The sequence below is a fragment of the Melanotaenia boesemani genome, chromosome 4 (genome assembly GCF_017639745.1).
Source record: "Melanotaenia boesemani isolate fMelBoe1 chromosome 4, fMelBoe1.pri, whole genome shotgun sequence".
In the NCBI taxonomy this organism is placed as follows: Eukaryota; Metazoa; Chordata; class Actinopteri; order Atheriniformes; family Melanotaeniidae; genus Melanotaenia; species Melanotaenia boesemani.
Genome location: NC_055685.1, coordinates 10,416,864 through 10,432,890, shown reverse-complemented (window position 1 = coordinate 10,432,890; position 16,027 = coordinate 10,416,864). Strand labels below are relative to the sequence as shown.

Sequence of the window (16,027 nt, the reverse complement as noted above, 5' to 3'; positions counted from 1 at the left end):
CAGAAATGAAAACAAACAAACAAAAAACAAAAACAAACAAGAGCTACATCTCAGACTCTCCAGGCCTAGTACGTTTAATGTTATAGCACAAAAGAATGGATGAATGGATGGATTATCTTGATTACCACTCAAAGCTCTTCTACACAACAAGCCACGTTCACTCCCAGAAAATAAATTAGCTAGTTGTACTTTCAGGGGTATAAAAGATTACTGCTGGGGTGGTACCCTCAAAAGTCTTTATAAGGTACAAAATACAAGAGTTGAGGGTACAACAGCAGTGGCAATCTTTTGTACCCCAAAAAGGTACAATTAACTTTTTTATTTTCTGAGTCTTCACACACATTAATAAAGCACGTATTACAGTACACACTTTAACAGCCTTTACCATGCTTTTGACCTGTCATAGACACATCCACACAACCAATGAATGTGTGTAAGGCAGTGTGGGGTTCAGTGCCCAAAAACTCATCACCATAGTGAGGGGAGTTGTTATAGTTTCCTCCTGATGTACCAGCACCCCAACAAATCATGCATATAGTCAAAACATCACAGTGTGACTAAATATCAGTGATAGCAGGCTTTTTTTTTTATTTTACTTTGGTAACATTAATCTTCTAATTATTCTTTTTAATTAATAATTAAAATATACAAGCATATTAGTGTCAAAAAGGAGTAAAAGTCATCAGCTCAACAACAAGTGATGCTGTTGGGTAATCAAAAGATATTCAATTGACTGAAAAATATCAACTATAAATATTGAGAACTAATATATTAGGCATTTATACTTTTTAAAAATATGTAAAACAAATCTGTTTGCACCATTTGCTGTTCCACTGACTATTTTCTCAGCTTGAGATGTTTTCTGAAAACCTGGATATCCATAACATAAGTTTAAATCCTTATTCCTTCTCAGGCTCATTTATAGAATTAAGGTTCCATGAATTGCAAAAGGATGTAAAATTACTGTTACATAATCTGTGTTAAACCAGTCACACACATGAAATGTCACATAAGTATATCTGGCTAAATCACTTGGCATCCCATGCTTGAGCTGAAAGGAAATGAAACAAGAGACATCAAGCGCAGCAACACACAACATGTTATTTTATGTTTAACAGAAATATTTGATTAATGACTAAAAAAAACAAAGATATTGTCATGATTGTTCTCTCATCATGAGCCATAGTGAGCTGAAAAATCCATCACTTTTTTTTTTTTTTTTTTTTTTTTTTTTTTTTGTGACTACTGAACAAAAGAGACATCGTAATGAGAATGTTGTGATTGCAAATATGTTGAAAATTTGGTTGGAAGTGTTGGCAAATGAATGGATGGAATTTTCAAATAACCTTAAAAGGATTTAAAACAAGACAGATGTCGTGCCGAGTTATTGATGGCAGAATGTTTACCACAGTGCCATCTATTTACATGGAGAAGGGCTATTTATCACCATGACAGACAGACAAAAAGACAGATAGATAGATAGATAGATAGATAGATAGATAGATAGATAGATAATTATCGTAGTATAGTCCTACTAAGAAATTTGTACTCTACAGGTTAAATGGTGCCTCTCGCTTTGTCTGCCAATAGTGTATGAAAAGTTGCTGAGAAAAATTAAGGTGAGAAATGAAATCCCACTCTTTGTTTTGTGGTTTTGCTAAGCTGTTACAAACTTTAAAAAAAACACGTAAACATTTGTGAGGCTTGAATGGTGGTATCTTTGAAAATGTTAAAACTTTTTTATAACATATCATACAATTGAATATTTAGTGATGTGTAAATAAGCATTTTAAGGTGAGAAAGGGTCATAGCACAGTCCCAAAACAGCATCTCATCTTTCAAAACTGCTTACTTCACAGTTTTCAGGGCATAAAAAAACAATTAGATGCTGCCATGCATCCTTCCATTACAGTTTTTCTTAGTTGCTTTGGTGCCTTTCTCACATCAGAATTAACATTTGCACAGCAGTCGGTGTGTTTCTAAAAACAATTAATACAAACTGCAGAACCTAGTGGATAACCTGCAATAGTGTGCCACTTGCTAAAAATAGTTCATTCCTTAAAAGCAATTATTTATGTCAATGAAACTGTCAGAGCCATCAAAATGAAAAGTCCTGTCACCGTTGAGTACAAACAAGGTATTAAAAGGGCTTAGTCATGTTTTCATTTTAAAATATAAAAAAGTCAGATCTCGGAGATGCTACTTGAAAATGCCCAAGACAGCACTACACACTAGATGTACAGCCATTTGAAAACTATGTTAAAGTTACACGTTACTGTTATTAGTAGGATAACTGAATACATGACACAGAATACACTTGTTTCACACTTTTACTTCATTTGCTTGTTGCCATCTTACAGTAATTTGTTCACAGCATTATGCAAAAATAACACATTCTCCAGTCACTTTTATACAACAAACGTAAAGTAAGTATCAACCCTTGGGTAGAGTTGTGCACAACTGTAAACAATGTACCACTGTAACAGTACAAACACATTACAGTACTGCATGTAACTGAACATAACAAATATCCTGTTCATCAAGACGATGCTGTCTGCCTGGCCACATATTTTCACTGACGTCACATCAGATATCATCCTTTGCGATGCAGTGAGGAAAGTATCTCCTCGAGTGGAGAATCCACCCTTTGCAGGACTCTGCTGTGATCTCATTGCATCCTTCATCCAAGGCTACCAGAGACATTTGAGTGTGGATGTTAGCCGTACACCTTCTACCTCCAGGCAGAGAGGAACTCCTCTACTGGATATAGTAAAAGCTGAGGGTCAGCTAAGAGCAGAGACGTTCCAGGAAAATATTATAAAGAAATGTTTAAAATCTGTTTGACAAATTTTGAAACTAGTTTAATTATTTTGCATGTAATGACTCAAACAATGAAATGAGAAGTATTAGTTTTATGAGAATTGAGTTTTCTGCAGTTGTAAGTATAGTTAATTTAGGCTGATATGACCAAAGACAAAGATAATGTCATGAAATAGAAGATGCTACATGTCCAAAAGCATTTGCAATGTGATTAATGTAATGAGAAATGCTGCTCTGATGTACGCAAATGACTAATCGTTGGATATGTGTTGGATATGTGGAGTTTGAGCTAATAGTTATGAGAATTTTAATTCTGATTTAGGAACTCCACCAAAGCCACTGAGAAAAATATTATTATTTTTACCACTAAATCCATTAATTAAATGAAGTATTTCTCAAATTGCAAGACCATCTGTACATAAAGGTTATTTTTTGTTTTGTTTTATTTATTGATATTTATTTTGACTGTTTTATCTATAGTTATTTCATTTAATGTTTATATAGGATTAAAAGTATTTTTTAGCCATCCATCCACCTATTTGGTCATCTACACTGGCTTGTGTTACGTACTGAAAAATGCCCGAGACACACACTTTTAAATTTCTATATGAATTCAAAAAGTTTTGCTTATTATTTATTGATTTATTGCATGTACAGCAAGTCCTAATCATCTGCCTTAGTTGGCAGAATATATACTCCACATCTCCACTCTCTCGGGAAAACAATAGCACTTATAAATAGACACATAACCAGAGCGCTCTCTCTTTCTCTCTCTTTCTCTCTGTCTCTCTCTCTCTCTCTCTCACTCACTCACTCACTCACTCACTCGCTCTCTCTCTCTCTCTCACACACACACACACCAGCAGGGACAGGAGGGGAGATACACAACCACCAGGGAGAGAGAAAGGAGCGACTCGCTGCAGTGACTATGGAGCAACAGGACCAGGCTCAGGCTGAAGACATGAAGTTTGAGTACACAAAATCTAGGAGCAGATTTATAAAAACACCATTTCTCTTTTAAGCTGGAACGAGGTAGAAACAAAACAAGGGGAGTCACAGCAGAAAATGTAGTTAAGTATCTTTTCATAAGGATGAAACCACTGTTAGTCTTCAAGTGATTCAGTCTGCAGTTACACAAAGGTGAGTGGTTTTAGTTTCATGTCCTTATTTCTAACGTTGATAAGAAATATAATTAGAAATATAAGAAATATATATAAATATATATTTAAAAATATAAGAAATATAAATATAAAGAAATATATCTTATTATATAAATATAATAAGAAATATAATTAGACAATTTTGCTAAACAAAATTTATAGAAAATTAAATTTGTAAGGTTGTAAAACTGTATCTTATTAAGTTCCCACCTTATTAAGTCTTGCAATACAATGTATTCTAACTAACAAATCATTTAACTACTCAGAAAACAAAATCTTGGTACCAAGCAAGTTCACATGAAGAGCGAGTACAAAGAGACACAAGAGAAGATTTAAAAGGGCAGTATAATTTACAACGCCAGCTTTGAATTCAGCTATCTCTACTCCCTCCTCCTCCTTTTCCTCCTCTTCATGCCTGCTGTCGATTGTTCCTGCAGGGTTCGGATTGATTTTCAGCACTGGACAGTTCCCATGGCCTCGAAAAGCGATTCACGTCACAGCTGCAGCTTAGTTAGCAAACACCTCCGTCATAACTTCTGGTCATGCTCTGTGACCCACTGAATTTAGGACTTCTTGCGTGCTTGCAGATAAAAGCTTTCTTTTATCTTAATTTGTTTTATATTTACAGCTACACAAATATTAAAGCACACATTTAGAGGCTGGGAGAGCTGACTGTGACTTGGATGATTAGGATGAGTTAGTTTCCTCAGAAGAAATTCTCTTTCTGTTAGTGCAAAAGATACAGAACAAAAGTTTAGATGCATATACTATATTAAGATAAGTATTAGTATATTTTATAAAGTAATTTCTAATTATGCCTTTAGGTAAAATTTTCAAACAGATTTAAAATTGTAATGCGTCACATTTTATCAACTGACAAAAGGACTGATATGCAAATATTTTTTGAAGATGAAACTGAAGCAGAAATAATGGGGAAAAGCACAATATTTCCTGAAACTGTAAAGTAACAGGAAATAAAAGTAGTTAATTTATATATAAATACATGAACATATATTAGATCGCTACATATAATTCAGCATTTTGTTCACATAAGAACACAAATAGATTACTGTCTATTGTTCCTCTGCAACTGTTTATTTATAAGAAACTGGTGATATTGTGTGTGCGTGTGTGTGTGTGTGTGTGTGTGTGTGTGTGTGTGTGTGTGTGTGTGTGTGTGTGTGTGTGTGTGTGTGTAGGAAGATTGACGTTCTTGTGTGGAAAATTAACAGAGTCCTGCTGAGTCCACAGAGTCCCTAATTTTTCATCTCTGAAGGACTAGGACAGTATGTCCCTAAAGACAGTGCTGCTGTCTATAGAGACATCTCATTTAGGCCCCGCTTATTGAAGAGCTAACGTTTTCATATATAGTCACACTTTTCTTTACTTTTTAGATATCAGATTTACATGGGGATGTGTAAAAGCTGCAGAGAACGGATTGCATTTTTCCCACGTGTTCACACTGTGCTTAGATCTTGTAGTAAGATCCTCTGACATCATAATCTTTTAATCTTAATCTGTATTATTTTACACCCTGTCTTGCATAAGGGATTGCACACCTGTAAAAGTTTCTCTCTTTCTCTCTGTCTGTCTTCCTTTCACAACTTTTTTGTGCCCCTACCTCCTCATGCCACCAGTTGTCCGATTACAGAAAAGGGCTTAAGCCAGGTCATATAAGAGTCATCCACCTTTCATATCACAGTTTGGATCAGGAGATTAGGAGACATAGTAATCTGGTACTTAACGAGGGTTTCCTCCATCCTTCTCTTTATATGGGATTACACTCTTAAAATTTGTCTGCTTGCTTTCTCTGATGTAGTTGAATAAGACATCAGCATCCCTCTCAGCATTTTGCCGCACTGTGCTGATGTTTTTGTGAAGCACCGCTGGTACTGCAGGTTGTCCTCGTTGAGTTTTTGTTGCTTCTATGTGAGTTGTTATCTAGATGATTTTCTCCTCAATTAGTTTATCTCAGTTTTCCCACACGATTAACCATCACCGCTCACACGAAGACAAATCAGCCCCATAGAGAGATGAAAGTCGTTCCTATGGAAACGGCTAGTACAGTAACTAAAATCATGATTAATTACTGCAACTCTGTCCCATGGTTTCTGTCAGCTGGGAAAATAATTAAGGTTACATACACACTGACAGCAGTTTGCTGTCGCAACAGACAATATATGAAGTTATTAATGTTTAATTTTACTGGTATTTATCTAGGCAGACTTTCAAAAACTACATTACAGAAATTAAGAGCAGCAGTCCATGAAAAACATGCTTTTACCTTGAAATTATGAGTTAGTCATATCTATATGTTGAGGTAATCAGTTAATCTATGTTTTGTTTTGTTTTGTTTTTTTTTGTTTTTTTTGCTTGTTTTTTTAAGTTTTGGGTTATAGTGACCTTTTTTTTGATAGTAGCTTGTCAGGAAAGAGGTAAGAGAAAGAGAGATAGAGGGGGATGACATGCCGCTAAGGCCAGAATCCAAACCTGGTCGACTGTGTTGAGAAGCTGCAGCTTCTTTTCAGCGGCTTTTCAAACAGTTTACAATATTTTCTTGAGATTATGTGGTAATTATTTTATAAAACTACAATAAAGCAAGATGTATTTCTTTGTTAGAGTTAGAAAAGGCATTACCAGGAAGCAAACAAAAACATGTGCATACCTTAACCTAAATGTTTCCCAACTGAGATAATGAAAAGTAAAAATTAGATGCCAATGCACAAACTACAAATTTTTTAGCCGACTTTAATCTTGTTTTGATCCCAAAAAAGCTTTTTTTTTTTTTTTTTTACCCCTGACCTGCTGCAGCTCTCTCATATTCACTAGTGGGCATATTCTTAGAATGTAATTATAGCCATTACCCGTCCACATGCACAAACAATATGTGGGAATGTTTGGGAGAAAGTACTATCTCAGTAGATCTTGCGTGTAAACCTCAATTAGACTCAAGATGAGCCTGGGCACTCTGCACATGCCCTTAAGTTATATATTTCTGCCACATTGACTCATTTTGTAAAAACAGTAAAGCATTCAGCTAAATTCCCAATAAATTTTCAATAAAGCTGCTGTCATGCATTTTTTTCCAGATTGTAGCTAAAGTCTAATGTTTTTTTTTCTTCTTCTTCTTTTTTAACCACAAAACTTTGTTAGTCACCTAACAAAATCCAGTTCAAGTAACTCCAATCAATATAATATCACCCCGGAGAAAGTTATAAGCGGCAGAATGTTTTAAACATTTTTCCCACAGAGTTGGACATATTTCAGTCAAGAATCACTTTACCTTTCTATGCATGTAAGCTGGGACAAGGGTGGTGATCCAGTTATATAGCAAGGCCTGATAGTAAGGCTAACAACATTATGAAGGCAACCTAAAAGCAGCCCAGATATGCTGAGCCACTAATCAAGGTATAACCCCTCTGGAACCCAAACAGAAAGCTGGTAATGAAAGCAGAACCACCACGAGCCGTACTAAAGACTGGTAACAAAAGTCCAAATCAAACTCTAGGATTTTAGGAAGGTAAAATTTGGCAACCCGTGATAGTAAAGCCAAGAAGGAGGATCTTCTTCAGAGGCTTCAACACACAGGGGGTAACAGGATGGCTTGCCAACAATAAGGGGAATATTCTGCGAATAGCAGGCAGGTAGCTTGGTGATTCAGGATATGGAGACGGCAAGAGATGCTCTTGTTAGCTGTTAGCTGTCCAGTGGCATGAAAACAGCAGCCTCCATGCTGTTAATTACTTGAGTCACTGTAAAATACAAGGAGGCAAGAAAACACCTCATGAGATTACCATTCTCAGATACCAATCCAGCTATGCCTGCAGAAGCCAGGGTTTTATCTCAAATTGTACTTTTAATCAAAGTTTCTTAAGTCAGCTGGCTCTCACTGACTGCAACCCCTTCAATGTAAGAATGAATAATTTTTAGGTGGATTTTTTTTTCCTTTTCCAAAATCCTTAGAGTTGTAGAGAAAGTAGGAAAAACAATGTTTAATTCATGCAAATATGTGCCGTTTCAGAAGAAGAGCAAGAAATAATCCAAATACAGAAACAAAAGGACATAGATGAGCTCATACACAACGTGAAGCTGGACAGACAAATTCATACTTAACATGAGAAAGAGGAGAAAATTCATTAGATATTTAAAAACACACAATCACAGGTTGTTTTTAATGTTTACAGTTTTTCACTGTAATGTAATATAATGGTTTTTAAAAGTGAGAACAAACAAAAATAAATATTCAGGATGATAAGATAATCCCACTAAAACTGACCCAAGTTAACGGACATATTGACTGGTGTCTTTAAGAGCTGTATTGAGGACACTCCTCCAGCTGTTGGAGGTAAGTGGCAGATGATTACATCATCTGGGATTATCTAGTTGAAGATCATCCTCATCCAGCCAATCAGCAACTAGTTCGTAACAGCTGTCATTACAAAAGTCTGTTAAGATCACACTCAAGGGTTTGCACACAACCCATATTTCGTGCCACCAAATCCCATCAACTTCTAAGCATGTTTGTGTGTGTTAATGTTGAACGTAGTCTTTTCATTTGACTTGCAAGCGTTATTGAGGATCCATTACTAACTTCAGCATTAATGCATGCATGTCAGTTATTTCACATCAGCAAAAGCGTTTTACGTACAAGGAAAGCATAAACCACTTATGACCTTTTGCATTGAATACAATTGGCTTTCTGGTTATGCAACCCAGTGCTTTTTGGTTCCCCTGGTCCCTGGCTTGCTGACATAACCTTGTCATCAGGCCAAAGAGCAGATCAATTGTTCCCCTAACAGTGGATTACCACTGCTTCATCTCCTTTTTAAACTTTTGTCCCTTCCCCTGCCTGTCTGGTTTTCCACCCGTGGTTAGTTTGACGAGGCCTAAGGCTAATTACTGAGCAACGATCTGATCAATAGGCTTTCATTATACAAAACTGTCTGGTCTGGCACCGTACATTAAGCACGGCTTCCAACTCTCACATATTGACTGTGAGATTCACACAAATTACACTTTTCACACATTCTCACGCCATGCACCATTTTCACATGCAGTTAAAAACAAATTCACAATTGATAACGTCATTGCACAACATGAGGACAGGGAAAACATACGCTCAGAGAACATTGATCACCACAACTGCAGCTGAAATGTGCAGCCCCGATTTATTCAGACCCTCAGAGAGAAAGTGAGAAACGGACAAATGAGTTATGTTGCATTTTACATCCTTGTGTGCTACTTAGCGTAATCCCACCTGAGGCTGTTTAGCTCCTGGAGTAGGTAGGAGACCATCAGATAGGAGATAGTATGGAGACAACCTTTTGGGTCAGATTGGTCAGACGACTTGTCTGGTTTGCTTTTTGGTTGTGGGTCAAAGGAAGGCTGCAATAATCATAATTTTCTGATCCTGAAGCTCCACCTGTCTTCAGCCCAGGTGGTATCCCGGACCTCTTACCTATACTTGTTCCAGCTTCACACTTTTTGGGTTGGCAGTGAGCCCAGCCTGCATCAGCAACTATATACCAAAGCCACCTGTGCATGCTTCATCTAAATCATCAAATAGACAGCAGTGTATACTTCACGGAGATGCAGCTTAGCCTGGAGAAAATTATCCACAGACAACTGCCTGAGTAGGAGGAGTTTTACTTTCACGATCAGAACATATTGAATGTCATTCGTACTTGTAGTTAGATCTTCCTACCAGTTGTCTTTAATCAGATCCAATACCACCTCAACAGCTAAAGAAAATCCAGTGGTCAGACCTTCCGAACTCAGTTCATCACATCAAATAAACTCATAACTTATGGATTTTATTGTTCAGATGCTTAACCAGCCTATCAGGCTGCACGTGGTTGGTTCTTTGAATGCACAAGACAAAAAAATATATATTCTAAGGTGGAATTCTATACCAGTGTGGCAGTAAAGTGATGGTAGTTGCTTTTTTACTTGCTGGTTGATGAACAAGTAAGCATTTCAGGAAGTGCAGATGTCCAGCTACTAAAATTAATTAGTAGCTGTACGTCTGGGAAAATGATCTATTTCAACATTTTTCACATTCAAAAAGAAAAAAAAAAACAGAAAAAAGAGTAATATTCCAGCAGCTCAGGCACCAGAAAAATATGATGAAAAAAACATGAAAAGCATAAAATTATACAATTACAGTAAAATTCAGTAAAGTACTTTTCCATGAGATTTTTTGTTTTATTTCAGTTTTAAATTTTAGCCATAAAATTGTTTAAGGGTCTCTGTAACCTTATTGGCTGACACCTTTTATAATGTATTGTAAAAGTTTTTATGTGAAATTAAATGTTTCTTTAAAAAAAATGGAAATTTTATGTGTTTTTTGCAGTTACATGTTGTTGATGTTGTTTTATATTAGAAGTATAAATTCATGGGTCAATTACCATGAAATTACTGGTATTTATGTGTATTAAAAACACCAAAAAAACACTTTGAAATAATAAAGAAAAATCTGTAATATAACAGGTTATTTTTATATATTTATTTTTACAGCTATACCGTATTATCATAACACTGGTCAGGTGGGTAAAACATACATGGAATTATAGAAACTGCTGGATTATCCAGTTGTTGAAAAACTCAAAAACTTTATTCCCACGTGGAGATTTACCTGTTTCTATTCGCGTGTCTGCATGGAAGACCAGGTGCTGGTATTGACAAGAAGAGGGAATGAATCGAACTCTTGCATAAGTCACAAAAACCTCTGCAGAGAACTTCTTCTGATAGTTGCTTTGGTGGCCTGTGGCCTTCATCACTGGTCCAGGGGGAAATCTTTAGAAAATCACTTGAAGAAGTGTCATTTAAATATAGCACAGATATTCTTGGCCCTGAGAGAATGAATACTACTGCTACTACTAATACTGTTGATGATTACCTGTTTTTTTTTTGTAACATCTTCAGTTTGGTAGCTGCATTATTTGATAGGTGTAATTTTCAGTAAAACATCAAAAATACTCGTGAAAATTTTGTGGAGAATTTTATGTTTCCTTCAGGAAATTCTTTTCCCACCACCTTATTGTAATTGGTTTCTGTGTTGTTGTTTGTGTCTGTGTGATGGAGCTTCTAGCATTAGCCATAATATTAATTGCTGTATTTGCTTTGCTCCCCATTCTCATTTCTAATATGTCAAAATTCATAATTCTGTTGATTGAATGAGTATCCCCTTTGTCCCCTTCATCCACAGAAAATGCTTGTTGAAAGGGCAGTGCTGATCCCAAATGCAAGACAGACCTGAGCTCATACTGCTTCCCTGTCCAGCAACAGTACGTTAATGGTTGGAACTGCTCGCCCCAACCTACATTACTGCCCTCGCAGACACAGCCTGATGATCGCCGGTGCCATGGGAGCGGTGCGGGTCAACAGGTAAGGAGAAAAGGAAGGCACAACAGATGGTTGTTTATTTTCCTTTTCACTCAATGTGAACTAGATGTACCACAAACTTTAAGCTCAAGATCAAAACATTCCCATAATGGTATAAGAGCATATAATGACTTTTTCAATACCGAATGAATCACTGTAAGATTTTTATAGTAAAGTTATTGGCTATGTTTTGGATCCAGTTTGTTTAACTCTGGTCCTTGAAGGCTACTGGTTTGCAGGTTTCAGTTGTTCCTTTGCTTCAACATTAGCTGGTAAAATGAAGCAAATTTTCTCAACATCTTGTTCTCAGGTTCAGAAAAATCGGTTAATGAGTCGTTAATTTAAGCCAGGGGAGTGCAAGCAGGGAAACAGCTAAAACCTGCAGGAAAGTGCTTCTTTAGAACCAGAGCTGAACCCTGGTTAACATTAATGTTAGGGTTGGGAAGAATTTCTGAAGCTGTATTACCATTTACTCCAAAATGGACCATAAACTTTAAATGTTAATGAGCTGCTACTCTGGCAGTTATGCAATGTTTGTAAATTTCTTTATCAGCATTGCATCTCAGTTGTTGCTCACCACGTCATGCATAGACAGCTCAGGAACTGGTTTTGAATCAGAGAAGATTCGATACAATCTGATGGTTTCTTCCGTTGGGCAGTTATGACTTGGCTTACATGAATTATTATAAAATGGATTAATGTGGATTATATAATTGCTTTCATTTAATATTATAATTGGATCACACTGAATTGTACTGAATTGATTATAAGTGGATTAAACAGTATCTTTAATAGTGACTAGAAATTACTTATTTGTGAATCAGTATTATACAAATACAGCAAAGCTAAAATAAATTGAATGACTTGTTAAATGCAGCTGAGAAACTCCAACTTTTTCTCTTCTTTCACTTTACAGCATGTCTGCAGAACTGACATTTGAATTCCTTAATATTGCAATTACAGTCAGTTTTTTGATTACCTGAATCTGCAGACTTGAGAGTCATTGGAGACTCAAGCATATCACATAGAACAATTTGTAAACATTTATATGGACAATAATTGCTCTTAAAAACTCCTGGGAAAAGGTACTGATTCTAGTGGCACAAAAGTATCCATCTGTCTCACTTCCAAACTCAACTCCCTAACAGTGGTGGTCTAGTTTTAGCTTAGCAACAGTAACTAAGCACTTCATATCTGCCAAGATTGTACCACAAGCTTAAGTGTGTACAAAAGACACAATTACACTGGTGGAGTGTGAGATAATTAGTGTGTTTAACTTCTCTAAAGCTGTGGCTGTTTGTGTGAGTGGCTAGCTCTCTGTCTTCTTGAGCTGCTGCTGTTATATATCTGGGTTTTTTAAGCAAAATTTAGAGATTTCACAGTCATTGTTTAGAATTTCTTTACTGTCTGTTTGCTTCTAGAGCTAAAAACAAGCTTTGTAGCAGAACTGGGTTTTGTTGATCCCCAACCAATATCTAATCTGACAAACCAACAAAATCATTATATAAGGATCATGCTTGTTTTACTTAAGGTGCTTGCTTCTGTTGCATCTGCCCATTTTTAATTCTTTTTTTTTTTTCTTCTTCTTCTCTTTTCCTCCAGATACAGCATCGTTTCCACTGATGAAGACGCCCTGAAGATCTCCAGCCTGGGCCTCCACAATGGCCACAGTCCTCTGACTCAGCAGTCACTGTCAGGGAGCTGCATGCGAGGTGAGGAAGGAGGTGGAGGAGAGGGTGCAGGAAGTGACGAAGGACAAGGCACTCTTTCTTTGAGGGTGAAAAACGAGCCAGTTGTCCACACCAGTTGCCGTGCTTCACCTTCATGCCGCCTGGACCTGGATTTGGGCAACAGTCGCTTGCGCAGTCGCTTTGTGAAGAAGAATGGCCAATGCAACGTAGTTTTCAATAACATGGAGGATAAACCACGACGATATTTGGCTGATATTTTCACCACCTGTGTGGACATACGCTGGCGATATCTGCTGCTAATCTTCACCACCACCTTCTTACTGTCTTGGCTGCTGTTTGGACTGGTCTTCTGGGGAGTGGCACTTGCTCATGGAGACTTTGACCTACATGTCCCTGTGAAGGATGGGGAACCTCAGATTACCACAGAAGAAGGAAAAGACGAGTGGCGGCCATGTATTCTCCACATTCAGGGTTTCATTGGGGCTTTCCTGTTCTCCATAGAGACCCAGACCACCATCGGATACGGTTTCCGCTGTGTCACAGAGGAGTGTCCTATTGCTGTTGTGACTGTGGTGGTGCAGTCTATCATGGGCTGCATTATTGACTCTTTCATGATCGGTACCATCATGGCAAAGATGGTGCGCCCCAAAAAGAGGGCACAGACCTTGCTGTTCTCGCACCATGCTGTCATCGCTCTGCGAGACGGTAAGCTGTGCCTCATGTGGCGCCTGGGGAACATGCGTAAAAGCCACATTGTTGAGGCCCATGTGCGTGCCCAGCTGATCAGGCCTCATGTGACAGCAGAGGGAGAGTATCTCCCTTTGGAGCAAACAGATATTGATGTCGGTTATGATGATGGGCTGGATCGGTTGTTTCTGGTGTCGCCACTGGTGGTCGTTCATGAAATCAACAAGAACAGTCCTCTGTATAACCTGAGCCGCAGTGACTTGCAGAAAGAGGACTTTGAGATTGTGGTCATCCTAGAGGGAATGGTGGAAGCCACAGCTATGACCACACAGGCTCGCAGCTCCTACTTGGCCAGGGAGATTCTTTGGGGTCACCGCTTTGAGCCTGTAGTTTTTGAGAAGGGCGACCGCTACCATGTAGACTATTCCCGCTTCCATAAGACCTATGACGTGCCATCAACACCTTACTGCAGTGCCAGGGAGCTGAACCAGATGAAAAGTCGTAGCGGGCATTCTTCCTCCTCAAGTTCAAGTTACTCTAGGTCTCCATCGCTGTTCATTCCAAGAGCAGCTCGACACCTTCATGGCTCCCACTCTCCCAGCGCTTTCTGCTACGAGAATGAGGTCGCCCTGTGCTGTGGAGATGATGCAGGCGAAGAGAAGGCAAAAGGGGAGGTGGAGAACCTGAACGTAAGAGGTGACAGGGAGGCAAAGATGAGAGACGACATTCATTTAGATTTCAAGGGAACATTCGTGAAGGAGCAGACGGTTGAGATGTTGTGCGTTCTGGACACAGAAAATCAGATCAGCCTTGACAGACTACAGCCCACCCTACCTTTATACATCAGCAGAGAGTCAGGAGTTTGATCAGTGGTAATGGCTGCCCTTCCATTTGTTTCCTCTTTTTGTGAGCATCTAACCAAAGTATTGAACTGCAAAGATAAAAGATGGAGTGCAGAGATTAAACTTTATATGTCTGACAAGAGAAGAATACACACCCTTTAAATTTGTTTGTTTATCTTTCAGTTGTCATAAAATCCTTTTTACTTTCTTTGGTTTCAGTTAACATACACTTTCAGCCGTAAAATCAGCATGTGTAAAACCTCACTGCTCTTCTTATTTTAAACATGGTGACCAAGTATTTTATTTTAAAAAAAAGTCTTGAAAACTTAATTGCTTTCTTGTTAGTTTGGCCTGTGTGTGATCTACATTTAACTCAAGCTTTTCATTGTTGATGTCATTCTTATTTTTTATTGTAAATATACGCTTTTGTTTTAATTCTAAAATGATTTTACATCATATACAGATAAACCTTAAATGAAGATATTTGGTTTTTGTAACGAAGCAAAGGATTCAGATGTTTTCTCGTGTGTAAACACTTCTGTCTTCCTGCCCAAATTCTGTTCCTTTTTAAGCTATTTTGGTTTGTCAAGATGCATCACGGCATGTACGTAAATGTTGACCAAGCACAAGACCAGTGCAGATGAAGAACAAGCACTTTAATCTAATTTTTATCAATAGATATAAAAACTCTGCAAATGTCTGTTGTTTTGTATTAACAAAACACATATTAAACAACAGTTATACTGTTGATAACTTGAATTTTCTGTGCTGTGTCTCTGTGCCCTTTTCCAAACTGGCTGTTAATCGATGCTTATTTTCACCTTTCTATATTTATGACAACAGTAGCTGTACTTTGTGTTCACTGCAGATTAAACTAAGAGGTTTAAATAAGAGGTCAAACAAAATAAACAAAACACCTAATAAACATCAATATGGCAGCATTGTTACTTTTAGAAAAAAAATAGCATGATATATTATTAATCTGAATGCATGAGATCTGTACTGTCTTTTTTGGAAGCTGTAAGTATATTTTTCCTCTCTTTTTTACAAAATAAATACCATATATGAAATAGAACCAGTTTTCAATGGAGGTGTTTTGTTAGCAGCTTCACTGGTATTTTTGTTGTTGTTTCTGAAAGAGCAGGGTGTATTTTCTTGTTTCCCTGGTTAAAATAACCGTAGTAATTAATTCCACAACTAAGGTTGAACTTTTTTGCTGGTTGGCTTTGAGCTAGTAAGATATTCTTTTGATAAACGTAACAAATGCTTTCCTGTTATCACAGTTAAAGCCCTAAAATGTGTTTTGGTTTGTTTTGTTTTAAACGTATAGATAAAAAAAAATTTATTAGAATATCTATTGTATTAAAAACAATTTAAAATATATTTTGAACATGAGAAAACAGAGCTACCACTATAAGAAATTATAAGTTTGAACAGTGATTTA

The 16,027-nt window shown here is 37.3% G+C and overlaps 1 protein-coding gene across 2 annotated transcripts; it reads left to right on the top strand.

Annotated features, from left to right (window-relative positions):
- The first annotated feature begins 3,736 nt into the window (after nt 1-3,736).
- Nucleotides 3,737-15,630, top strand: LOC121639084 (ATP-sensitive inward rectifier potassium channel 12-like). Of its 2 annotated transcripts, XM_041984277.1 has the most exons (3): nt 3,737-3,960; nt 11,188-11,366; nt 12,966-15,630. In XM_041984277.1, exons 2-3 carry the CDS (start codon nt 11,275-11,277, stop codon nt 14,605-14,607), a joined length of 1,734 nt encoding a protein of 577 aa, XP_041840211.1. In that variant the 5' UTR covers nt 3,737-3,960; nt 11,188-11,274; the 3' UTR covers nt 14,608-15,630. The 2 variants fall into 2 exon arrangements, with proteins under 2 accessions (XP_041840211.1, XP_041840212.1); XM_041984278.1 differs by lacking the exon at nt 3,737-3,960 and having other exon boundaries at nt 11,147-11,366.
- Nucleotides 15,631-16,027: the final 397 nt, after the last annotated feature.